The sequence below is a fragment of the Cupressus sempervirens genome, chromosome 2 (assembly GCF_028749045.1).
Source record: "Cupressus sempervirens isolate cs-2001-9-10 chromosome 2, ASM2874904v1, whole genome shotgun sequence".
Lineage (NCBI taxonomy): Eukaryota > Viridiplantae > Streptophyta > Pinopsida > Cupressales > Cupressaceae > Cupressus > Cupressus sempervirens.
The window spans coordinates 376,376,898-376,404,391 of NC_143119.1; the positions used below are offsets into that span (position 1 = coordinate 376,376,898).

At 37.3% G+C, this 27,494-nt stretch overlaps 1 protein-coding gene across 9 annotated transcripts in view; it reads left to right on the forward strand.

The window, feature by feature from the left end:
- The window catches only part of LOC149572710 (kinetochore protein), a 220,877-nt gene that overhangs the window by 189,407 nt on the left and 3,976 nt on the right, over positions 1–27,494 (forward strand). For 8 of the 9 annotated variants that reach the window (XM_089813792.1, XM_089813791.1, XM_089813789.1 and 5 more), the window contains exon 13: positions 4,357–4,493. In XM_089813792.1, the coding sequence (XP_089669918.1) occupies positions 4,357–4,493 (137 nt within the window). Of the gene's footprint in view, positions 1–4,356; positions 4,495–27,494 lie in introns of those variants that run through there. The other variant, XM_089813797.1, reaches the window with a different exon arrangement.

Genomic DNA, 27,494 nt, shown 5'->3' on the forward strand with positions numbered 1-27,494 from the left:
AACTTTGGTGTATCAGTAGCACAATTAATCATAATCTTGAAACCTATAATAATGAGCAAGAGAAGAGGATAGCAACATTGTTGGGGTTGCAAAGCAACCTAGTCCCCATGTTGGATTTGTTGGGATTGAAGGAAGCAAAGGTTATACTTCAGCTATTGAAAACAATTTTTGGAGATGTATTTAAGAGGATTGAAGTGTTTACTAGTAATTGGTTTAAACCATTTTGACATTATTGATATTTTGCATACCTTGTTGTTGTCAAAGGGGTAGTATGATCTCAGTGAAAATTTTGTATCAAGGAATAGTATGGATAAATGTTCTAGTAAGGAGTAATCACGATCCGCTAATAGGGAGTTATATTTTTGTTAGTAACTCAGCTCTGTTAGTTTTGTTCTTGAACACAATCAAAATTTTCTTTAAGTGCTACCATTAATTCCAAAGGGGGATATTGTTGGCATAATGATGATGTGCGAGAAGGTTATAGGTATTAGAATGGATGGATGATCATTTGAGTGTTGTCATTGTTGGCAACATGTTCTAGAGGTGATGGATCATCCATCCCGACAGAATAATTGATCAGATAGTTAGAATTATGAAGTGCTCAGTGTATGATTGGATAACTAGTTATAGATTTTGTGGTTGGCGATAAACTAGATTAATGTTTTCACGTGTGCGATTGACAGGGAAGATTCACCAGGGGTATATCAACCAAATTCCAAAGTTTCATCTATCAGAGTGAAGTACAAATGAAAATATGATAAGTAGGTCACAATGTGAAGAACAAAGTAACAGACATAGTTGTGATGAATTGGTAATTCGGTAATCTTGAAGTCAAAAGATGAATTAGTTATTGAGTATTTTGTGTTGGGCAACGACATGGCCTTGAATTCAAGGTATTGGTGCTTGCTCATGTAATTTGAATTGCATGTTAAGTATGACTCATGGTAAACTGTTTTAGGGTTTTTCCACCACCTTAAAACAAGTATAAAAGGAGATGAAATATCGGATATTCAGTAATTGTTAGTGCAATTGATGTTGAAGTGATATTTCAGAGGTTTAGTAGTGTGTTAGAAACTTAGAAGCAATTCAGAGTAGAGAATTGATCAAAGATGCATTGAATCTGTCATGCATTGAGTGCAAATATCAAACCACTGTTTACTTGTTGATTCTAACAAGCTAGCTAGAAAAATCCATTAATCAGGTCACTCCTAACAAGGTGAGCAAGATCCTAATAGGTCCAAATCCTCGAACAAGGTGACTCTCATAAGGAGTTTGAAATCCCTTAATCGGCTAGATCTTAACAAGCCTTTGTAATAGCTTTTAACTAGGCTGAAATACTCTTAATCTGGTATGCCCTTAACTGGGTGGATGTAATTGCTTCTAACACAGAAAACTTATTACTACAATAGAAATATTTGTGGGTACTAATTCCCATGGTGGTTTTTCCCTCTGACCAAGGGGTTTCCATTTGAAAAATATTGGTGTTACTTTGCCCCTTGTGTGGATTGTTGATTTACTTTACTTATATGCATTACTTTTCATTGCATGTTTACTATTGTGGATGATAATAGTTAAAGGATTTGAATTTGTGGTTGTACTAGTCACCTCCCCTTTTGCTGCCATCTAGCATTAACAATATTGATTTGAAATCATTTAAATATACCTTAGAAGCTTATAGTAGGTGGATGGAGTTGCTGACAAGATTGCACATAGTAGAGTCCAAGTTTGTTCATTCTTCCTTGTATTCATAGTTAGAAGTAGAAGAAGCTAAGTTTAAGGTTAAGTTGAGAGTTGTAATATCCCTTGGTCTTATAGGGCTAAAGTGTGCTTGAGAGACACAAGGAATATTGCAACCTTCCAACTTGCTGGTCTAATGTTATCAGTCTGATATGTACTTAAAAGTAGCTATAGGTGGCTTCTAATGCTTGAGAATCAACACATCAAAATGTAAATTATCCTCCAGATATCACTGTAAAGACCCTTGCTAATAAGATCACCAAAACACTGATATTGCACTATAGAATTTTGTCAAATGCTTGGCATGTAACTTGAACTGAGCAAATTAAAGTATTGGATATGTACTCAGGAATTCCGTCAAACACTTGGCAAGCAATCTGATCTGTACTATTGTAGATAAAAATACTGAGCAATCAACTTAGTTCAAATACGGATGTGAAATATACATTCATGGCAGATTAGTTACACTTACAATAAGCAACTTGTAACAAAATAGCTTCTACAGATATAAATGACTGAAACTATTAACCCTTTAGGCAACTTGACATTATTTAAAGTCTTCAAGCAAATACATTCAAAATCGAAGGAACCTGGATTGCCATAAATCGCATAGATGTTTGCTGGTGTTGGTGACGAATTTCAAATCATTGTAGTGCCCAATGATGGCATCTGTACCCTGCTATTGAACCTGCTGCTGATCTGTTATATTGTTGGCAGCCACCAAGAACAAGTCCATCTTCTTATCTCCAATTGTGATTCTGATTTAATCCGCTAGGATTGGAGAATAACACCGAGAACTCCATTGCAGGTCAGAAAAGAGACTTTTCATGGGAAAGAGTGAAACTCAAGCATCTCACTGTAGCGATTTTACTATTCACGAGTTACTGTAGCACGGCACTATTCCTGCGGGTACTGTTCACGCAAGTACTGTAGCAGCGGATAAAAAACTTGCAATCTGCGATTAAAACCTTGTGCATATTAGTTTCTAATTTGCAGGCACCAAATAAACCCCCAGACTGTATATTGCAACAGCGTGGAGATTGATAGTTGCGAGGGATTTCATCCTCAAAGCCCCAGGAAGATTATCTCCAAACTAAACAAGTAATTTTTTCAATCAACCAAAGCATGCCTCAATGGAAGCTCTTCCACCTCTTTTATTTTGTTCTCACAAAACCCATGCCTTCATGTTGTCAATGTGGGATAAAACATAACTCTCTTATGTAACTTATGTCTCCAATGTATTATAAAATAAAGGGGACTCTTTTATTTAAATATTTCCCACCAACTATAGTCTAAGCATTAACAAAGTTAAATATTTGAATTTAACTTTATAAAATGACTTTATTAATGCAAATAAATCATATCAATAATAAATGTATCTTTTTGTCGATTTTAAACATTTACCATCGATATGTTGCTGCCATAGGATGTCCAATCATATCCAGAATGACTTACTATAAATAGTAAGTATGCCCAAAACTACCTCAAAACCCCTCAGAGACACTTGCAATTGAAACTGTCTAGGTCAAATGGCCTCTAAGTCCCTTTAATGTCCTGGTTAGCCTATGGGACCATGGGGAAATAGGCTAACAACACATCATGCTATGAATGCTAGAAAGGGGACATTACAAGAGTTCAAGGATTGGAGAGTCCAAATATATTTTCATTGCACATTGTGAATCCAAATCTTTAGAATCCAATTGACAAGTCTCGAGGAATAGTGTACGTCCTTTTAGCAATCCGGCAAATCACATCATTTCAATTGAGTGAGTATTCATAATAGAAGGAACCTAAAAGTCTCCTTGTAATCTTACTTTTCAAGCTTAGCATATGAAGTGGTCTTATTCAAGAGAGGATTGTGTATTTAGTGTTTCACTTTGGAACGTTGAGCATTTGATTTTGTATGTTGTAGTGGAACAAAAGACACATCAAAATACCGATTGGCAGTTTTCTAACTGTCCCTTGTCTATAAATCAAGTGCTTGGGATTCTGTTTGAATGATGTTGTGACATAGTGGTATTGAAATAAGTTGGAACACAAGTTGAAGTTGTGATAGGTTTCCAGTGTACTGACGTTTTGGACTGATCACAGAATTGAGAGCAATAACTAGAGTCCATTTAGAGTAGGTTCTATGCAGGTGCATGCTGTCGGATTGGATACATGATTGAGCATAAAAGATCAGAACATGTGAAATTCTCTTTATATTGCAATCATCTTATTTTTGATAATATCTGGAGTATAGTTTTGTTGTTGCTAGGTTTTTTTCTTGATAGGATTTCCCATGGTATATCTTGTATTCATGTAAAAACAATTTTCTTATTTTGTTGCATTACAGATTCAGAAGTTTACGTAGCATGGTTTATCTTGTTTTAATTATCAGTTCTGTTTTCCTTTTAACCCATTGATAAACACAGATTACAAGTTTGATGTGTAGATTAGTTTTGGCTTAATTTATGTAACTTAAAATGGGATGCTAGCAGGCTGTCATTCTCCTTGCACGTCAAACTCACAAATGTCATAACATACCAAATAACCTTGAAGTATAATGATGGATGCTTACGCATCACTGTGGATCAGCATATCTTCAAAACCACTAACCATCTCATGTATTTTCTACAGAATACTCAAAGCATTCAACACACTTCCTCAGATGTGGAGATTGGGATGGGTAATAATGTAACAGTGATTTTCAGTTCACGAACAAGCAGCCATCTTGAGATTGAGGTTGGAAACTTAGTTCGTATTAGCCAACCTTGGTATGTGTTTTTTTTGTTCTTTGGTTCCAGGCTTATTTAATTTCCTACATTTTGTGAAGTTATAAATCCTAAAGAATGAGGACAATTACACTGTACAGATTACTGTCAAAAGCTTCCACTGGATGTTAATTCAGTTTTGTCGCTCTAGTATCACCAATTCCTTGTTCATAAAAAGTGTCACAAACAATTTTCTTCGCTGTCACTTATAAGCCTATCACATGTTCTATGGTACTTTCTTGTTTAATGTAGAAGGCCAACTTGAGACTGGTGAAATGTATTATGCTTTGTTGTCAGTATGTTATAAATCACAATTGCCATGAATATTGGGCAAAGAACCGATATGGGGCACTTCTATACATCAGAACACTTGAATAACTAGCCACGATGTTCATTGATTGTGATAGCCCTTGATTGACTATAAATCCCTGTAAGGATAAGTTCATCATCCCTCGGTTTTTAGACTATAATTCTAATAAAAATATTAGTACGATTATTAAGTATCAAAATCCTCAAAATCAAAAGAAAACAATTCTTACCAAATATTAGGATATTTAATTTTAAACAAATAATTAATTGTTATTTGTTAATTTATTTTGAATCAAAACAATATTAATTATTAATAACTAGTTGTCATTATAATTAGTTCTATTTGTTATTAAATAATATTTAGTTGTCATTATAAATTCATTATTAATAATTAATGGTTATCAACCAAAAATAATATTGGGTACCAAATAACAACAACACTTATAATTGAACAAAGCAAATATAAATTAAAATAGGAATATGTTTGGAGAAGTCGTGGCCAAGTACTGGTCGCAACCTTTTCAAACTATGCTGTCACATATATATTACGAATACGTAGAAATCAGAGGACATTCATCATCAGGTAAAGCACAAGGAAACTGTTACATAGTTTCATGCCAGTATCCGACTGTGAAACAATCAGTATCCACTCCTTTCTGCAGTCACGCACAAACAGAAACAATACAGAAAGCAACAGATATTTTCAACCCTCAACATAGGAAATAATCAGAAGAAAAATAGGCTCCATTATACCATCAGCAACAAACATTGGATTAACTACTGAACTCAATAGCAGAATAAAACAAATCCTAATATTGTATGGGCATACATAATCGAAATATACACCGAACAAGGGAGGAGCCAAGTTAGTCCGCAGAAAAAGGGAACAGAGGATTGAGTCATATCCACCTAAGCACAGACAAAAACACAATAAGCGAATAAGACACAGGATTAACAGGATATTCAAACTGATCAACATCTCCTCAAGATCCCAGTTGAAATCTTAATACTGGCGTATATAAAATATCACTGTCAGCAGTCATCAAAGCATAATAAGGACGAGGAGAGCGCATAGAGTCAAGTCGCTACCAACAATCATTACATTCAAGTCCAAATCATAAGCAGAAGCTAGGCAAGGAACAAATGATAATTGGGAAGATTTAAAACACCATTATTAACCTTTAAGGATTGCATCTCACATCCAAACAGAGAACAGTTAAATTTACTCCAGTTAATTTCCTTTAGGAATTAAGGCAAAGAACTCAACTTCTCTGAAAGTCTTCAACACGACATTCAACAATTGAGTGTAAAAGGGAAGCAAGGGAAAGAATCAAGTATTCTCTGAAGAACCCTGTATATACTGTTACAAAAGAAAGACAAACATATGCATATGTAACGATGGATACACCTAGTGTGGTTATCCATAAGGCCTAGGATGAGAGAACTCTCTCCTCGGAAGGATGGATATATCAAGACAAATTATCCATAAGGTCTTGAAGAGAGGAAATATCGTGAGGAGATGGTGCTTAGTGGAGAGATGTTTTAAATAATTAGAGCCCTAGGAAGCACTCCCTTAGAAACTAAGCATCTGATCACAACATCTCCTTAAGAAGGGAATTAATTTGGTAATTAGAATTTTCTTTTTATCATAATAGTTAGGTAATATTTTATTATTTGTTATATATATATAAATATATGTCATTGGATGGCTAACACATGTTGCAGGTTCATTAGCCAGGCAATTGTGAGCAGTACATACCAAGGACATTATAGTGGTATCAGAGCATAATCTTGCCATCTCGTAAATAGTAGTTCATGCAAACTTACGAGGGAAGAACAAAGAAGACCACCGTGAACGAAAGGGTCAACGAGCCAAGGACTTTCATAGAACAAACAAGCCAAACCCTTATGAGTTGGAAAAAAAGATTAGATAAATCCAATTAGGCCCTTCTAGAAGCTTTGCGAAATATGGGAAACTCTATTATTTACCTCAAGAATAACTCTTCCCACAAGAGAGATAAGTTTGAATGTACTAGAAATTAATGAGTCATCAACTTCTCAAATCTCCAAATTACTCTTCTTACCAAGGGAAATGGAAGATGAAGGAATAGATCAACCCACCAATAGCACAATAGAAAAATGCAAGAGCCTATGCAAACCTTGAACCTGAAATTAGGGAACTCATACCATTTGTAGAATCTTGTAATGACCCCTAATAGGATCTTACTTGATTTTTTGTAAAATTCTAATTAGGGTTTTGGACTACGTTTGTTTCGTACTAAGAGAATTCAAGATCGCTATCATTTCCATAATTAGAAACACTAATTGTCTTATAATACATACTTAAGCCTTAATTATTCATTCCTCTCCTAATCACTAATCCTAAGACGGATGACAGAATTAATGATGCTTGAGTATGGAAACAGTCTACTTGAGGCTCCCTTGTGAACAAAGCCCAGCTTGGGACTCTTTGCCTCAACGTGACCGAGTCACACCTTCCCTTGTGCGAACTCCCTATTCTCTTGGTTGTGTTAATGAGGGATTAATGAATTGACTTAGTGTATATTATTATCTTTATAACACAAATATATGCTAGATATAATATTTTTGAATTTAGAAATTAATATGTTAAGTACCCACTTCTTTCCTAAATCAACCCTAGGAAGAGCATGGATTTACTTGTCATAGGGCGCTTGACACCAATACACTTTCTGGATTTACTCCTCCTCTCCCTACACAACACCATCTATTGACTCTCGGGACTATAGTGAGAGAATAAGGGTTCAACTTTAAGCATTCTAATTCCTTTGCAGTTATGTATACATGTAAATCTATTATTACGTGATATCCCCGCTAAAATAAGATATAATAATAATAATTATTAAAATATAAATATATAGGTAATATATGATAATCATATTATAAATAATAATAGATGAATATATAGTTTAAGTAAAGATAAAAAAAATAAGATGGTAATATTTCTGTAATAATATATTATAGAATATATATAATATTAAAAGTAATAAATTAAAGTCCAAGGGGCTTAGCTTAGTCAGTTGAAGCAATGAGTTCTCATTGTGGAGACCTTGGTTCAAATCCCAAGAGGGACATCTCTATGGAATTCTAAGTTGTGACTTAGTCTTCTATTGGTTGTATTTGTTTCATTGTAAAAGGCGGATTCTAAGTTGTGACTCTTGGTCTTCCAATTGTTGGAGCTTGAATAAGCTTGTAAGTCTTTGTTGCTTGAATAAGCATTGTTGTCATGCATTTTGTCACCACAAAATGCAGGTAACAGTACAAAACTTTTTCAAACTAGTTTCGCATCTCTCTAAGTTGAATTTGATATTCAATTGCTTAATATTGATCGATCGATCAACTCCAATTCGCATATCAAATTGTTTTACTAAAGGCTTTCGTCGAGTCCTTTTCATTTTTCTTTCTATCGAGCCTATGCTTTTTTTTTAGGCTTTCATTGTTATTTTCTTTGCTTTTGAGTGTGCATTTGTTGGTTTTTAGTCCTTTGGTCTTGCTCAAGTCATGGCTTTCAATTTACCCTTTGATTTGATCTAACCTAGAGCGTAATTGGAGTTGTCGGTCAAGAGATATGGTCGTTTTAGTGCCCAAAAAGTGGACCTTTTTAATGCAACAACACAAACTAAAAATATCATGTTATATTTTTAATTTGACATTCACTTTTTGAAAAATATAACTTAAATTCACTTTATGTTATGTTTTTAAGTTACTTTTATCATTTAAATTTTCACTTAAAGTAACTATAGTGCACTTTATGTTATAATTTTAAGTTGAGTTACTTTTTGATATTTCACTTAAGTGACTATATTAACTATATAGTTCAATTTAATTTTTAGCATTTAAATCAAATGCTCTAGTAAATATTACTTTTTAAATGGTATTTACATGTTATATTATTAATATGATATGTAAATATAATTTATTTTCCACTTAAGTAATATTTTAATAAATTTAAATTGACATATGCTTATTAATTCACTTAAAGTTATCAAAAGTGGACATTTTATATGTCGTTACATGTAAAATCCATCAAAAGTGGACCTTTTACATGCCGTTGCATATAATTTTCAGTGTAACCCGGAGAGTTGACCCCCCTCCTAAACCTTGAAGTACCCGTCCCCGAGACATCCCCACACTAGGTACTTGAGTACCTAAGCACCCCCACATCTGCCATTTTGCAACCATGGCGCGACTAGGATGTGTACTTGAATTTCTATTTGAATTTTGATTTTTGAATGTTACTATTGGTTATGTAATACGTTACCATGTTGAATGTCAATGGTTCTAATTCATATTGATATTTTGCCATGTTTAAACATTTTAATTTGGTATGTTCTAGTGAACTACTAAAACATCATTTCATAACTAGCATTTCAAGTTCGATATGTATACTATATAACACCCCACTTTGGCCTGTCCTTCCCTTGCCGTCATCCCCTAGCTGTCCCCTTGCTGTCTCGAAAATGAGGCCCATTTTCCCTGCGTCGCGAAAACTCGCCCCAACATCCCACTGTCCTGAAGTACCCCTATACTAGTGTAACACTGATAATTTTTTCAACTTAAAAACATAAGTCCATCAAAAGTGGACCTTTCTTATGTCTTAGCATGTAAAGGTCATCAAAAGTGGACATTTTTGATGCCATTGCATATAACTCACTTGAAATGTGCAATGACATCAAAAAGGTGAATTTTATAACTTAAATATGCTATTACATTTAAAACATGAGCTTTCACTTAAAATATGCAATCAACCCAAAAAGGTGAGTTTTAAAACCAAATGCTTATTTTAAAACATGCCATGCCTCCCAAAAGGTACATTTTGCACTATGGAGGGATTTTTAGACATGCAACAGACACCAAAAGGTGCAATTTTCAGCTTATACATATTTTAAAAGATGCTATGGACACTAAAAGGTGCGTTTTGCACTAAAAGTTAATGTTCTTGCCCTCAAGATACCCCTTTTTGGAAGAAAACATGCAAAGAGCCTCCAAGAACCCGATTTTGAAGATTTTGGGAGATTTACTTCATGGTTTTTCACAAAATCTTCTCTACTAGGGTCGTTTTTGCTTAGCCATGGGTTTTTCAAGCAATGAAAATCGATTTATCTTGCTAAAAAACATTTTTCCAATTACCTTCCAAGGGCGCGTTTTTGAAAAATCTTCAAAATACATCATTTTTAGTTCACGTTTTTGCTCAAGGAGGAATAGATTTGGCTTTTTACATGTTCTACATTGCATATTGATACATGTTTTGGCTTTTGGAAGCCAAAACGTTTTGATCTCATACCTTGAGAAAAACATGTTTGGCAAAAAACGTCCCATATGCATGCAACCAAAAAAGTTGGATTTTAGAGCAATGATAGGTCACGCTTTTGGCATCTACCACTAAAAATGCGTCATTTTCTGCCTTCTCCATTTCAAATTTGCAAGGTTTGAAAGAGTCCAAGTGTTTTTGAAGAAATTTTCAACTTTTTGAGCATCATTTTCCATCATTTTTGGCATCTAATCTTCATGTAAGTGGACTTATTCTTTCTTACTATTGCTTGATAATTGCCACTTGTTGAAATTGATACCATGGAAAGTGCATTTTTCTTTTAAAAATGATGAAATTGTTCATTATAATGTTTTTGGTTTTTCCCCAATTGTCAAATTCGAATTTGCATGTTGAAGTGCTTTGCTTGCTGACATGTTTGAGTCATTTTCCAAAGATATGCTTTTCTTTTGAAGTTTTTGTGTTTTGTGTGCTTGCTTTTTGATTTTCTCCACTTTGGAGAAGTTACAAGTTCTTTCCCAAGAACTTGTTCTTGTTTCATTTCATGCGAAAGCATCATCGCATTCCATTTCCATCTTCCATGTCACTACACTTCGCATTGCATCTGACAAATGCGATTACATATTTTCCATCTCATTCACCATCCGCACATGCATGTAATCTCATTTTCCACTTCCATTTTCACTCATTTCACTTTTTGTATTCACTCGCATGACATAATTATACAAAAAGTCTTACATGTAATTGCATCTTAAAACCCCTTTTTTGACTTAAAGTCACCTTCTAAAAAGTCAAAAAGATGTTATTTTCATCTTCCATGTACTTTGACTTCACCTTTTCACTAAAGATGACTATAAAGTTCATTGTCCCTCTTCCATTTTCCATTTCCATCTCTCTGTACGCAATCATGCCTTCACAAGCAAATACATGTTTTTCCATTTTCCACACCTTTCCATGCTTTGCATCTCATCCGTTATCCTTTCTTACATATAAAGCTCATCCTCCATCCGCATTCGCATCTCATCTCATCTTTCATTCCTCGTTACATGTTGCACTTACATGTAGTCATTTTTCATGTAATAGCATCTTGAAAACCCTAAGTCGCGTTTGAAAATCAGCAATCTTCATTTGCACGCATTCTCATGCATTTCACCTTCAGACATATTCATTTCCCTCTTCGTTTTTTACCTTCATAACGCTTCATTCCGCATTTCGTTTCCATTCACTACATACGTATATCATTTTTTTTTGAGATCATTTCATCGGATCTACAAAGTCTTCAATCCATTTTCAAATCTTTGTTGCTGATCGAGAATCAACTTGTATGGCGATTCCCTCTAATGATGTGATTATGTTTTGGGATTTTGTGTTGCAGCGTAAGCGCAAGAGATGCCCTCACCATCGAAATTAGAATCCGAAGGCAAGATGAAATATCAATTTGATAAATAGTTGGCTCATACAACTCCATCATCAGTTCTATCTATTCTTGATAACGTGATGGACACAAAGATTGGTCATGTGGACATGGCTGATTTTCTGCAAAGAGTAGAAATTCCTGTTGGCCACGAGATGAAGCACATCAAAAGAAGTCACATTCACTTGGTGTCTGCATTTCCTATGGCTGCCATGGAACTTGATTTCGTTCTTGGATGTGCAAGATGTTTCAGCCCAAAATCAAGGATGCTGACGGCAAGGTTGTAAATAGTCTTGACCCAGAGGTCATTGAGTAGATCTTCAAGGTACCACATAATGTAGAGTGTACAGATCTAACCAAAGAATCATCTTTGGCAAGCTGAAATGAGAAGAAAGGTGATTATCAAAAGTATGTTAACTAATAAAAGGATCATCTTTGGCAAGCTGGAATGAGAAGAAAGGTGATTATCAAAAGTATGTTAAACAATAAAAGGAGCAACTTCTCAAGATGGCCAAAGACCGTTCATTGGTCTAATTTCAAATAAGAATACAAAGATCTCATCATTCTACTCAACAGAGTTTGCGGTCTCAAAGATTCTACTTATTTCAAGCCACGGATGTACAAGTTAATCTTCCAAATCATGGAAAACAAGGAACACATCTTTTGGGGAGAGTTGATTAGCACTGCACTTTGCCAGCAATTGCTCAACGTAGGAACTTCAACGCTTTTTTACATGAACTCCTACCTTGTCTACATTATTGTTGCTATGGGATATTTCTTTGGTCTCTCAACCAAAGGAGATTGTTTTCAGATTCTAGTTTGGGATTACTATGACCAAATCACTCTGGCTAATAGTAAGTTTCATTATAGAAGAGTCCGAGATGCTTTCTTTTGGGCATTTACGGTGCTTATTCGATAAATAGTATCCATCAAGAGGGTATCTAATGTAGCATGGGAAAAGGTGAATCAATATGATTGTATTTTCATTCAATTTCCAAATTTTACATACTTGAGAGTTGGGTATTTTAAAGGCGAACCGTATACCTTACCTAAGTATGCTACAAATAGAATAATCCTAATGGAGTTAGCTAGACAACACATGGAAGTGCAGAGTGATCAGCATACTTTGCATAGGTCTGATTTTAGTACCACTTTTGCAAAACCCTTGGCAATTGGTAACTATTCGATTAACTCTGTGCACAAAGCTAGATTTGACTTTGATTACCAAGAAATGAATTCTCAAATCAAAAGAGCTTACATGCATGTTCACGCATCGAGGACATCTAGATTGATATGAGAACAAAGATGAATATAATGAAGATGGATTACTGCAGATTGACTTTGCAGCAGATAATTGATCTTAGCATGTTGGAGATTCCTTCAGATTCTCAAGTCGAGGATGACGGCAACATTCTTGATCCGGAATTTCATCAAGTCGGCTTTGATAAGAGGTGTCCTTTTCCTATTCAGTGGCATAGAAAGAAGGTACATCTATCTTGGATAGATTTCAATCCATTTTTCGCAAAGACCAACAAATGGCTGAAAATTAATCCTAAGTTGGGTTTAGATTGTGGAAGCTTTAGCTCTCCTGAAAGGAAGTCATAGCTGGAAATTACAGGGAAAGATAGTGCTTCCTCTTCTAATGCTAAGGATTCCCTTAAATTCAAGTTAAAGGGCAGAAAGGGATATAAGTCATCTCAAATCTCTAAACCAATTCAAGAATCAAAAGAGGACCTGGAGTCAGAATTGGATGTAGAAGATCAGAAGGAAGAGGGGGAAGTCATGATCATATCTCCCCCTAGGCCTGCATAAATTCGTGCACCTTCCATACATGAGGCACCCTTTCTGGATGAAGTAGATGATGACGTGGATTCATTCTCCACTGTTTTCACACCTTTTATTCCAATCTCGGAAGTAAATACAATGGCTCTTCCTATTTCTTCTACTCCTCTCATCCTAGCAAATGAACAATATGACCATTTGGAAAATGTGTTTGAGGATTTTTCAACTCTTACAAGTGGTCAAGTTTCCCAACTTGATACATCTTTGACGGTTTTTGAGCTTTTCATGATGGAATCCTCTCATCATCCTCCTATGCATTCAACTATGCAGATTGAATCTTTTTCAATCACGACGAAGATACAATCTGGATTAATGCCAAGGGTCTCCACTGTGCCTACTTCCATGGATGAAAGTTTCAACTTGCCTACATGGTTGATCAAAATTTTAAAAAAAAGAGAAGAAAAGTGGTTGTACCTCTAGATAATCTCCCTAGCAAGAAATCCAAATCCAAATCTTTGAAAGATAAGATTGTTTCAAGGATTTTGGTTGATTTAGATAAAACCAAATTTGTAGTTGTTGAGCCATTGGTGGACAAACCTATTGAAGAACTTACTTGTTTTGATTACAAGTTCACAAAGGTTGAAATCAGGAAACAGTCACATCTGAGTTGTTCACAAGATGCTCAAGATGCATTAGCTAATGTATCAAAAAATAATCATGAGCTATGGGAGAAGAAAAATCAACTCAAACAAGAGGTTTCTTGCCTTAACGAGGTCATCTGCCAACAATCTTCTAAGAGTGCAATTGTTATGTCTTAGACATCCAAGGAGAGAAAGCTGATTGAAGCCACCAAGTCTTGGATAGGAGAAATCATCTCTGAAGGAGTTTGAGCCATCACGGAAACATTTGCAGTTCTTAGGCGTGTCAAAGAGATGAATGAAATAGAGTGAAACTTGATGTCTTCTTTGACTCGAGAAGCAGATGATTTGAAGGAAATCTTCAATGATTGGGATGAAATTGCAAAATTTGATCTAGATGCCAAGGTCTTATGTGACATTTTTCCGTCATGTGAAATGTTCTTCAGATTTCAAGGACTTATTAGCTACATAGAAGAAACATTGAGGAAGCTGATTACAAAGTTGCAGGCAGCCCTTGGAGATTGTCAAGCAGTTGAAACAAGTGTTACTTGTGATTTGGAACAAATGGGATGCCAAGTTCTTGATGAACATGGTAATCTCATTGCAATTGAAAGGGTAAGTTCAAAATATACAATCAGGATCAATGTTGATGTGGATTTTGAAGACTTTGGTTCACACACAATGAACAAGTTTGTTTTGTATAAATCCTCTACAAAAAACTTGTTAGATTCTCTAGCAACGGATTCCAAGGTTGTGCAATCAGTGTATGTAGATGTAGTGAGGATTGAAGTCATATAAAAAACAATGGAGATTGTTGAGCTTCCTATAGTGCATGATGTCATCGTCAAGTTCAAGGCATTGAGAAACAATCTTTAAGATTGTTTTTATTTTTGTTTGTAGGAATAAGAGGATGCATTACATTAAAAATGTAATTACATGTAATGTGAGTTACATGTGCATGGAAAGATGTAATGCGAGTTGCATGTAACCCTATATTTTCTCTTTTAGTTAGACTATGTCAAAGTTGGTTGAGTTGCTCCATTTTTTCCTTCATCTTTTTCTCAACTCATGTGCCTATATAAAAGAGTGCCCCCTCATTGTAAAAATCATTTTTTATTGTATGCAAGAGAGCTTTGGAGAAATTGTGCGAGCAGAACTTTGTTTGTGTAGCACTATTTTGAAAGAACAGTGAATACAAAGGAGCAATTTAGACTTAACTTTGATCGAGTTAGATTGTTATTTGTGTGAGTTAGAAGCTTTGTCTGTAATTCACATATGTTATCATTGATTTATGTTATCTTACGTTCTTGGTAATTGAATATAAAAGAGATAAGAAGCAATTGGAGTTGAAGCTTTGACTAGGAGCAATTGTGGAAATACATAGCTAGAAGCTTTGTCTGTAGCTTATACTTCTTCCTTAATTCACAAAATAGTTATGTTATTTTTACTTCGAGTCTTTGTGCCCTAATTGTAAAACTTTTTCATATAGAAGTACAACTGGACTTAGAGCCAGACTGGTACACTTTCAGCTAGCCTTATAGTTAGTGTTGGTTTATCAGTATCACCATTTCCAACTTTAGATAGAAGTGTAGTTAGAGATTTCACCTTGTCCATTACTCGCCCCATGAGTAAGTGGATTCTTTCTTTAAAGTTAAGAATAAAGAATATTGGTAACACCTATTTTACAAAATCTCTTGACTTCTTGCTTACCTTGAGTTGATCCAAGGAATGGTGAGAAGGGGGAGCCTTCCCTTTAAGGTAAGAGAGACTCTTTTTCAGAGGCTGTGGCTGGTCATCCAATTTTGCGACTATATTTTTACCAAAAATTGTTGGTTGCAAAATATCCACCCAACAAGGTGCAACACTTGTGAGCTAATTTGACAAGTGTGTGAGAAAGTGCCAAATATGAATGCACTTAGTGTCTCAATGGATGAGGACACGTCTCAACCAAATGAGGTGAGACAAAACTCTAAAATAGTCAATATAAACTTAAGCCAAGTATGAATAGGTCACTAACCAAAAAGGCGATTAGCTCGCTAGTTGGACGATGACTCCATCTACATTAACTACCCACTCCCCTTGAGTGCAACTTAGAGAGTAATGTATGCAAGATGATACCCATGTTAGGTACATGTTGACAAGGGTTTTGCATAGTACTAACACAAAAAAAAATCTAGTATATCTTATTCTCTCTTGAACAAGGAAATTTTAGGTGCTATTATATATGATCATATGAGACAACCCCAATGGTTTCTATTGGTAGGTCTTGACTCTATCTGGATAGATATAGTGGATACAATGTGATTTTTCTGGTTAGATAAAGGGATTTATATGAATGTTCCTGGAATGCAAATTTAGTAATGTATGCAAGATGATACCCATGTTAGGTACATGTTGACAAGGGTTTTGCACAGTACTAACACAAAAACAAATCTAGTATATCTTATTCTCTCTTGAACAAGGAAATTTTAGGTGCTATTATATATGATCATATGAGGCAACCCCAATGGTTTCTATTGGTAGGTCTTGACTCTATTTGGATAGATATAGTGGATACAATGTGATTTTTCTGGTTAGATAAAGGGATTTATATGAATGTTCCTGGAATGCAAATTTAATTCCTTCTCTCTCACTTTATTCTTTCACTAATCTAATGAAACTTCTTCAAAATGAAAAGAAAAATGGCTTACAAAGCTATCTAGGGTTCTAAATATTAAGGAGAGTGATAATAATGGATGGTTGTAATATCCTCTTTTTAGCTCACCATGGTCAATGGTTTGGATTAGCCTATTAGTGGTTCTTGTAGGCTAATTGGATGGATAGAGGGTCTTAGTTGGCAGAGTAAGAGGCCAATTCACACTATAGAAGTTAGGGATGTTCAGGATTACTCTTTGTTCGGGTTAGATTGGTGCACTTCCTATTTATAGCAAGTGTCTATTTCGGGAAACTGATGTAGATATAGATAGACGGACCTCAAAGAGATCTATCCAAGCATGTAGTGAGAGAAAACATAATGGAAAACAATACATTGAGAGAACAATGCCATATCCACTTCCATATAACAAGAAATCAAATAGCAATCAGTTTGCAACATGCATGCCATCATACCTGCTAGGCTACAAGAAACCTATTTGATTATAATATCTGGTCAGAGACCTTAGATCCAATTGTAATGATATATTTCATTAATCTGAAAACTACTACTCAAGAGATATATTACACTACAATATATAGGCATCACGACACGCAGGTTGGCCCAAGAAAAGATTACATTCCCCCAAAATAAGAAACATATTATAACCATAGGTCTGGTCCCATATCATAAGTAATAAACCCCATAAGTCGTGTAGGAACCAATGAATTGAGATTAGGTCCACACAAGATCCAAGAACATAGAGGTATGCGCCACCAAGCTTCACAAGCTGTGGGTTTCCATCGCAAGATCAATTCACCAGCAGATCCAAGATCAGGCAAGAGCACACTACCCGAGAGAGAACAAATCAGAACTCAAGCAATAATGATCCAAATGAACTGCGAACCTAGTAACATGATCCAAGACAGTTTCTGATTATAATCCAAACATCGCAACTGTAACAAATTTCACATCTCTATCTGAAACAATATCCAAGGGGAGTCCATGTATCCTTACCACATCTTTGATAAAGAGATCTGCTACATATGAGGCATCACTTGTAGACTTAGATGGAAAGAAATGAACCATCTTGCTAAATCTCTCTACAACTGCAAATACACTATCGAAATCTGTCTTAGGCAAACCCATGACAAAATCCATACTTCACTCTCCTAGGGCCTTGAAGGAATTGGAAGTGGTTGGTACAGACCTGCATTAGTTGTAGTCCCTTTGGCTTTTTTGCATATCATGCATGAATCCACAAACCTTCTTACATCTGCCTGCAACTTAGGCCAATAATAGTGCCTTCTCACAAGTTCAAGGGCCTTATCTAACCTAAAATGAGTGCCCATGCATCCACTATGCTTTTCTTTAATTATATTTCTCCTTATAGAGCATTTTGGAATACATAACTTCCCTCCTTTGAAAAGAAGTCCTTGGATTAAAAAATCAGAAAGTTTTAAAGGATATTTATCACCAAATTCAGAGCATACCTTGCAAATTTCCTTAAAATCTTCATCTACAACATACATGCCTTTTAATGCCTCAATGCCAACACTTTCCAACTGTATTTCAGAGATGGTTAAGACCCTCTCGCTAAGAGCATCAGCAACCTTGTTGGAAACCATATCCACTGCAAATGTGGTCTTTAGCTTATCCTCCTCTGCAATAAAACTTTGGTTATACCTTGAAAACCCATCCATAAATTAATACATTTCATGTTCGGAAACTTCCCCTAAAATATTATCCATGAATGATATGGGGAAGGGGTCTATGATGGTGACGACATTTAGGCACCAGAAGTCCACACAAATGCAGATTCGATTTGCCTCCTTTAGTGATATGATAATGGGTAATACCCATTCGCTGGTTTAGACCCGGAAAACATGTCTGCCTCTAACATCTCTATCTCCTCATTCACCTTGGCGGCATAATTTTATTCATCCAATATGGTCTCTTCCATACTAGTTGAGCTTCAGGTACTAAGGGAATGTAGTGTACGCATAACTCTCGGAGTTCTCCCCTAGAGCTTTGTACATCTAAGCGAAAACATCCTTGTACTCCATGAAAATTTTAAAAGTCATAACCTTCAGTATTGGATACCAATCATGTAATATTCCGACTAACTCCAAACTGAACGAGTTACAGAAACCAAAATGGCTGTACGATAGTGGGCCAGTACACACAGACTGGGAGGTTGTACAGACTGAAATGGAGGGCAAAATACAGAGTTGTATGGTGGGTATTTGTTGGTCGTACGTTGGAGTCTAAGTGATTGTACGGTGTGCCAAGGGAGTACAGAAGGTAAGGCAGATGGAAGTGGTCATACAATGGGAAGAGATGGTCTGTATGGTGGGGCGAAGAAATGGGCCGTATGGTGAAGAGAGATGGTCTGTACAGTGGAGAGGAATGGGCTATACAATGAGGTCGTACGGTGACTAAGACAGGCGATTGGAAGGGCCGTATAGAATGGTCGTATGGGTATGATGAGGCCGTACTACCAAACGTGAGAGGATGCTATATGAAAATCAAGGTGTCCATATGGTGAGTGTATGGAGGGTACAAAGTAATTTAGTGATACTACTTTAGAATGCAGAACGCAACACAAGCAATTTGTAGAAGCAGAGTCCGAAAAGATGCACACCAAATAGTAATGATATTTCCACATACAAGTAATTCTTCAATTTTCTAGATCCGGGCCAAATTAGAACACAGACGGAATAGGGTGAGGGTTAAATCCCACCGAAATTGGAGAGCCAAGTAGGGAAGATCTTTCACTTCCAAAATGGTGAACAACAGAGAATCCCAACTAGAAGTTGCAGTTTACAGAAATAATCCCAAATAAAATGCATACCTAAAGACTACCTACAAATTGTGCTTAAATATCTGTCTGGAAACTTTCTGAGAGTGTACAAAGATAGCCGACAACGACACAAAATATGGAAACAAAAATAAAATGGGTCCGAGATATATTAAATCAATCGGCCCATTAACAATAGTTTGATAATTTATTTATTTTATGATGGGAACATTACAGTCCTTCTGTCCCAAATTTTGCTTGTCCTCAAGCAAATGCAATACCGGGTGCCAGAGAATATGCTCGCCCTCCCACATTGCGTCGTCCAATGGTAAGTGGTTCCAACACACCAAGTATTCCTTCATTGTGCGGTTTCGCAGAATCTTCTCACTTTGATGATCTCTATTGGTTCCAATATGAGCTTTCTTTCTTCATTGAGTGGTGGGAGGTCTGTGGCTACCGAGACGTTTTGCCCTACAGCCTTCTTCAGGCATGAAACATGAAAAATGTTATGTATACAGCTTCCATCTAGAAGTTCCAGCTCATACTCGACTTCACCAATGTGATGAACTACACGATAGGGGCCATAAAATCGTGGCTTCAATTTTTCTTTTCCCTTTTCTTTCCATAAGGATTGTCAATATGGCTGGAGCCGAAGATAGACCAAGTCCCCTACTTCAAAACTCCTTTCCATTCTATGTCTGTTGGCATACATCTTCTGTTGATTTTGTGCCCACTGTAAGTTTTCCTTCAAGCATCTCAGTATGTCTTGTCCCTCTTGAAGCCAGTCCCTCGCCCTTGGTGCGCGACTATCACTCAAAACTGTGTCAATGAAGGAAAGGGGTTCGTACCCGTACAAAGCTTTGAATGGTGTCATTCCGATGGACATGTGATACGTGGTATTGTAGCAATATTCCCCTAGAGGTATCCATTTGACCCATGTCCGTTGTGCCGAAACGTAGTTCTAAAGGTAACCTTTGAGCCACTTGTTCACAATCTTCGTTTGTCTGTCTATTTGTGGGTGGTAACTAGTTCTTGGTGACAATTTTGTCCCTGCCATCTGAAACAGTTCTGTCCAGAAGATACTAATGAATCGTCCATCCCGATTACTGATAATGTTTCGGGGTAACCTGTGCAGGCGGAAGACTTCTCTAAAAAACAAATCGGCAACTTGTACAGCCTGAAAATCTGAGGGGATGGCGAAGAAGTGAGCATACTTTGTCAATTTGTCAACCACCACAAAAATGCAATCCTTACCGTTCACCTTGGAAAGCCCTGTTATGAAATCCATTGAGATACTTTCCCACTTATGTTCTAGAATTGACAGAGGTTGCAGTAACCCAGAAGGTAGAGTGAGTATGTTTGGATTTGTTCTGCTGGCAGACCACACACTCTCTTACATACTGTAACACATCCCTTTTGAGTCCTTTCCAAGAAAACCTCTCCCGAAGACTTCTGTAAGTTTTGAGGAAACTTGGGTGTTCTGCCAAGGGTGAGTCATGTATTTCCTTCAAGATTTTCTGCTTCAAGTTGGATTCTGGACTAAAATATCTGATTCTTATACTAGATGATGTCATCCACCACCCTGTACCGATCATCCTGGGTTTTGCCATTCATTAGCTCACAGAAAAATCTTCTTTTAGAGTATTCTACCAACAGATGTGCCTTCCAGTCAGCTGAAATCTGGTTTAGTGAGAAGATGGCGGGTTTCCTAGACAAGGCATCTGCAACTACATTGTTCCTCCCTTTCACAAAGTCAATGTCAAAATCAAAAGTCTAAACCTTGCTTACCCATTTTTGTTGCCTTTTGTTCAAGTCTCGTTGCTCCAAAAAAATCTCAAACTGTTGTGATCCATACGGACGACAAACTTGGCACCTACCAAATACTGCCAGAACTTAGTACATGTACGATGACCAACATCTCTTTGTCATAGATGGATTATAGGCATTTTGTCTGCGTAAGCTTCCTACTCTCATAAGTTATGGGGTGTCTATCTTGTATCAGTACTGCACCAATGCCTTCTCTGGACGAGTTGCACTCCAAAATGAACAGTCGAGTGAAATCAGGTAATGCAAGTACGGGACAAGTGCTCATTGCCTCTTTCAACTAATCAAAAGTGAGTTGTGTCTTTTCATTCCACTGGAAAGACTCTTGCCTTGTCAAATCTGTTAAGGGTGCACTGAGCTGAGAGAATCCTCTAACGAACCTTCGGTAGTAACTGCATAGTCCGAAAAATCCTCGCAATTCCGAGAATGATTTTGGGAGAGGCCAATCAAGGATAGCCTGAATCTTCTCCTGATGAACTTGAACTCCGTATTTATTGACAACATGCCCCAGGTACAATATTTTTGTCATACCAAATTCACACTTGGATTGCTTGGCAAACAAAGACTGCTTCTCCATGATCCTCAAGACTTCATTCAGATGTTTCAGGTGCTCATCCCATATCCTACTATAAATAAGATCATCAAAAAATACCAATAAGTACTTACGCAATTGTTTGTTGAAGATGCGATTAATGCATGATTGGAATGTAGCAGGTGCATTTGTTAATCCGAACGGCATGACCAAAAACTCATAATGTTTGTAGTGACAACGAAAGGCCGTCTTTTCTACGTCTTCCTCCCTCATGCGAATCTAATGGTATCCGGAACGGAGATTTATTTTTGAAAAATAGAGTGTGCCATGCAATTCATCCAGCAACTCATCTATCCTTGGAATGGGATATCTATTCTTTATTGTTTTTTATTCAACGCATAGTAGTCTAGACACATGCGCATCGTTCTGTCCTTCTTGACCAAAACTACTGAGGATGCAAAGGGGCTAGAACTGGGACGGATCCATTCTTTCTCTAGCAGTTCCTGAATAGTCTTTTCGATCTCATCTTTGAATTTCTTGGGATGACGATAGGGTATAGTTATGACCAACTTGGCTTTATCTTCCAACCCGATAGTATGTTCAAACCCTCGATGAGGTGGTATACCCGGAGGAATGTTAATGAAAACTTTATCATGTTTACTCAAAATTGATTGGAGTTCATCATCCTAGGGAGGTGTTCGTTGCCCCTTTATAAGTTTCGCCGAGATAAAACAATGTGTAGGCCATGCAACGTCATCATGCCGAAAATTGCCTCCATCCGATGTACAAAAACTTCCTTCAAACCTTCATTTTCCATTCCGCGGAGAACAACCTTCTTTCCATGACAACAAAAGTGAAGTCCAACCATTTGAAACTTTGAGTGTATTCATCAAGTGTCTCCATCCACCGTATGCCTAGAATAACCTCCATGTCATCAAGGTCCACTATGAAGAAATCCTCAGTCACCGTGTGGTTAGCCATTGTGATATTTAACTGAGGAACAAGGTTTTTACAGGGTAGAAGAGTCCCTCCGACAACCTTGACCTGAAAGCTTGCATGCGTCTCCATAGGTAGACCTCGTCGCTTCACCAAAGATGAGTTAATGAAGTTTAGAGTGGCTCTGTTGTCAAGCATCACCATAGCCCTTTGTCCTTGAAGGGTTCCTCGTACACGAAAAACTGTGCACCTTGGGCTACCGGCTAGGGCAATAGTTCTTCTGCATCGTAACAACGCTGCAACCCTTTCCGTACGGTTCAGACTAACCATGTTGGTGTTGTCATGATGTTGGTTTCCTTCGGTGAGTGTTTCTTTCTATTCGTCCTCATCATCGGACACGACCTCAGTGTAGTGTATTTTTCCTTTCCTGAGGCATCTATGGCTAGGTTCCCATGGTCCCTTGCAGTTGAAACATAATTTCTTCCTTCGGAGTTCCTGTCTGGTAGCTTCATCCAATGATTGCTTCTTGGGCAGAGGTTTATTATCTTTGTCCCTCAAAAATGCCGGCGGTTTGGGTGTGAGTAACTTTGAGAGGATGATGTCGATGATGATGCCATGCTTCGTACCTTCTTAATAACCTCCAACAGAGTGGCAAGATTGAACCCTTTGACCCAACCTTTTAGTGGTTATGTCAGTCTGTCCATGAAGAGCACTATCTGTCTTCTTTCAAAAAATCCATGACCAAACCAGAGTTTATGAAATTCCACAATGTACTGGTCGACCGATCCAGTTTGTCTCAGCTATGCCAAACCTTTGAAAATGAGTTCCAGATCTTTACAATCAAATCGCTCTATCAATCTCTCAGTGAATTCCACGTAAGTAGTTGTTTGATCATGCCCCAAAGTGATGGTGTTGTGATGCCACCATTCATGCGCAACTCCCTCCAAGTGTAGGGCCACAAATTTGATTGCTTCTTCTGGCATAGGATTCAACTGGAAGTATCGGCCTTCATTACCCATGCTTGCGTAGATATGGATCCGGATCTGTCAAATGGAGACAGATTTACTTTACTCAACTTTCTTCTGAGATCATTGTTAAAGTATCCTCGGTTTCTGCCTCCCAAATATCTCATTCTCAGATCCACATAATCTTTGTAGGATATATCCTCCTCAAAATTCTCATTCTTCTAGTCTTCTCTCAATTGTTCTTGTATCTCTTCAAAGATTGTTTGTTTCCCTCCGCATGGTGCCTAAAAAGACAGCATGGAAGGTCGAGAGCGTGTTGGATGATGGTTTGTTTTACTCGACACCGAGTTTGTGTTGTGACCATTTTGTTCTCCAAATATTTTATTGTCTGCCCACTTCTTGAGAGTCTCTTCCATGAGTCGCTGAGTATCAATGATTTGTGCCTGATTCTTTGCAAGTTCTCTCAGTAGTGCCACGAGTTTGGCAGCTATTGGTTCCAGTTCGGCAACCATTCTATCAACAAAATGGGTTCTTTGTCTCTTCCGACTGTAAACTCTCATTCACTATTCACAGGTTGGTAGGATCAAAGCGCTCTGATACCACTATAATGTTCCGACTAACTCCAAATTGAACGAGTTATAGAAACTAGAATGGCCATACGGAAGTGGACAAGTACGCACAAACTGGGAGGTCATATAGACTAAAATGGAGGGCAAAATACAAAGCCGTATGGTGGGTATTTGCTAATCGTACGCTAGAGTCTAAGTGGTCGTATAGTGTGCCAAGGGAGTACGAAAGGTAAAGCAAATGGAAGTGGCTATACAGTGGGAAGAGATGGTTCATACGATGGGGGGGAGGAATGGGTCGTATAGTGAAGAGAGATGGTTCGTACAGTGGAGAGGAATGGGCTATACGGTGACTAAGACAAGTGATTGGAAGGGATGTACAGAATGGTTGTATGGGTATGATGATGCAGTGCTACCAAACGTGGGAGGATGCTATATGAAAACCAAGGTGTCCGTATGGTGAGTGTATGGAGGGTACAAAGCAATTTAGTGATACTACTTTAGAATGCAAAACGTAACACAAGCAATTTGCAAAAGTAGAGTCCGAAAAGATGCACGCCAAATGGTAATGATATTTCCACATACAAGGAATTCTTCAATTTGCCAAATTCGGGCCAAGTAGAACACAAATGGAATAGGTTGAGGGTTAAATCCCACCGAAACTGGAGAGCCAAGTAGGGAAGATCTTTCACTTCTGAAATGGCGAACAATAGAGAGTCCCAACTGGAATTCACAGTTTACAGAAATAATCCCAAATAAAATGCATATTTAAAGACTACCTACAAATTGTGCTTAAACACCTATCAGGAAACTTTCCGAGGGTGTACAAAGATAGCCGATGGCGACACAAACTACGGAAACAAAAATAAAATGGGTCTAAGATATATTAAATCAATCGGCCCATTAACAATAGTTTGATAATTTATTTATTCTATAACGAGAACATTACAAATCATCCCCTACTAATATATTTTTGGGGCTTGCTTTGTCACGCAAGTTTGTTACCTTCAATGAGGGCTCTTCGTATTTTATGGGCTTCTCCTTGTAAAACTTGTGTGGTACAGTCTCATTGACTCAAGCCTCTCCTACCTTGTATTACTTGAACTTTGGTGGAAACAAGTCCTCTAGCTCCTCATCAACCTATAGCATGTTACACTGGAATGATTTGTAATCTTCCATTCGCCAATGACAGAGTTTGTTCATTAAATCTAGATCATCCTCAAAGCATCCGTCAAGTTCTAGGATGCGTTCATCAACAGGCTCCATCCCATGCTTTCCTTCATCAACATTTAATTCTCCTTTAGACTCCAACTCCAAAGAGGATGCAAGTTCTTCACTTAGTGTCTTTGTTCTAAGATTAGTGACAAATTCTCTTCCTCTGCTCTCCATTTACAAGGTGTTTTGCTTCCAATTGTAGTTCACCTTAGCCATGAGCCACCCTCTCCCCTGGATATCATCATATCCTTTCTTCTTTAGGGAAATCACGATAAAGTCTAAGACAAAGGTTTGGGTAACAATTGCTACCCGTTGCACCATCAGTGTCCTGATTGGCTTGATGTCGTGTTGATAAACACCCACTAGATTGAAGGTCGGTGGCCACATGTCAGTTTCTCCAGTTTCCTCCGTGTTTCCTCTAGCAACACATTTACCCTTGATCCCTCGTTGACAATGTGTTAGTGAGGATGGTTCCAAGGATACCCATCAACCACTATTCACCACTAGTAGTAGTAGGTCCATTGAAGGGCTTATCGAAACATTTTTGCGATTTTCTGTATGGGTAGGTACTAGTATGGTGTTTAGTATGGCCACTCTCAACTGCGGCATTGTCTCCAGAAGTTCTTTGATTTTAACTGATACCTCTATCTACAACACTTGCCTCATAATGTTTTGTTTGGCTTCTACACGTGCACAAAATGAAACACCTATTGCGTCGTGGGTCTCTTTTCTTTCTGCTATCATCTCTCATTCAATATCTTCCTTTGCTCCTTGTACCCTTTCTTTCTCCATTTGCGGGTTTGGGTATGTCACGTTCTTGACATGTGCCCGAATGATTGCTAATGCCTCTTTGTGCTTACCTAAACTCTCTACATTCAATTGGTTGACTCTAGGCTTGGGGCGATTGGCATCCTTGTGGTCACCTGGACCTCACCATTGACATAAATGTTGTGGGGTTTCTTTTGTCTAGCTCTTGTGAGCAAAGTGCCCCAACTGGTTGTAGGCTCGACACTAAATAATAGGGTGACCCTTTGTGTAATATGGGATCCGACTCCGATTGTTGTTATTGTTGCCTCTACAATTGCATTGGTTTTTACAATGTCCACTTGATAATGCATTGGTATTCGTTTGTGCCTGAGAAGTGTCCACTACTGCGGACATTGACAATTCTTGAGTGAAGAGTACTTGTGGACCCTCGTCTTCGTATTGTATGGGCGTTCCTTGGTGGAATTTCCCACCACCTAGAAAATGTCGCAAAAGGCTTTCTTCAGGCATGCGCCCTTAGTATGACCTTGCTCACAACCCGTGTATCATAACTTGCCTTCATTCTTGCTCGTGCTCCCCCTCATTGCTTTAAACTCCATCATTTATTGCATGTCCTTCTGAAGCGCTTGCCCCTTTTATTAGATTCTTCATTGTTGTTGCTTCCCTCTGAGGAATCCTCATTTGATGATCTATTCTTTTTCTTTCGAGAGGTTTTCTCTCTCTCAATGTCCATTGTCTATTGTAGGCATTCTTTTTCTCTTGCTCTCAAGAACTTACTATCGTACGGCTTCCCTACGTACATGGGTTTCAATTGATGCTTGCAGAATGGATGTAAAGTCCAATGTCAATGTTCTTTAACCTTTGAACAACTTCTTGTTTTCACTGTTGCCTATGGCTTTGAAAGATCCCAAACCGGTGTCAAGGCAAATAACTATCTTGTTTGAAGAATTTATCTTTGACTAGTGTTTAAACCCTTGTCCGGATAAGTGCCAAATTATGTTTTGTTGTTGTTTTTCTCTAATATTCACCTTTTTTTTGGTCTTTTAGAAATACAAATAATTGCATAGAAAAGAGTAAACAAATTCCAGCTAGAACAACAAGCAAAATGCCAAGAGTTTAATAGTACTTTAATTCTGAAACAATACAATACATACCCGCACAAGCAAACAATCTGATTTTTCTTTAATTCAACAATGGATCCTTGCATTAGTTTGATGCCTTCAACTAGCTAAATTAACACCAACTTGAGGAAGATTAACAGCCGTAAACAAGATGATACAATTTGCTGTCTATAACCTCTTCTCAGCAATAATGAACA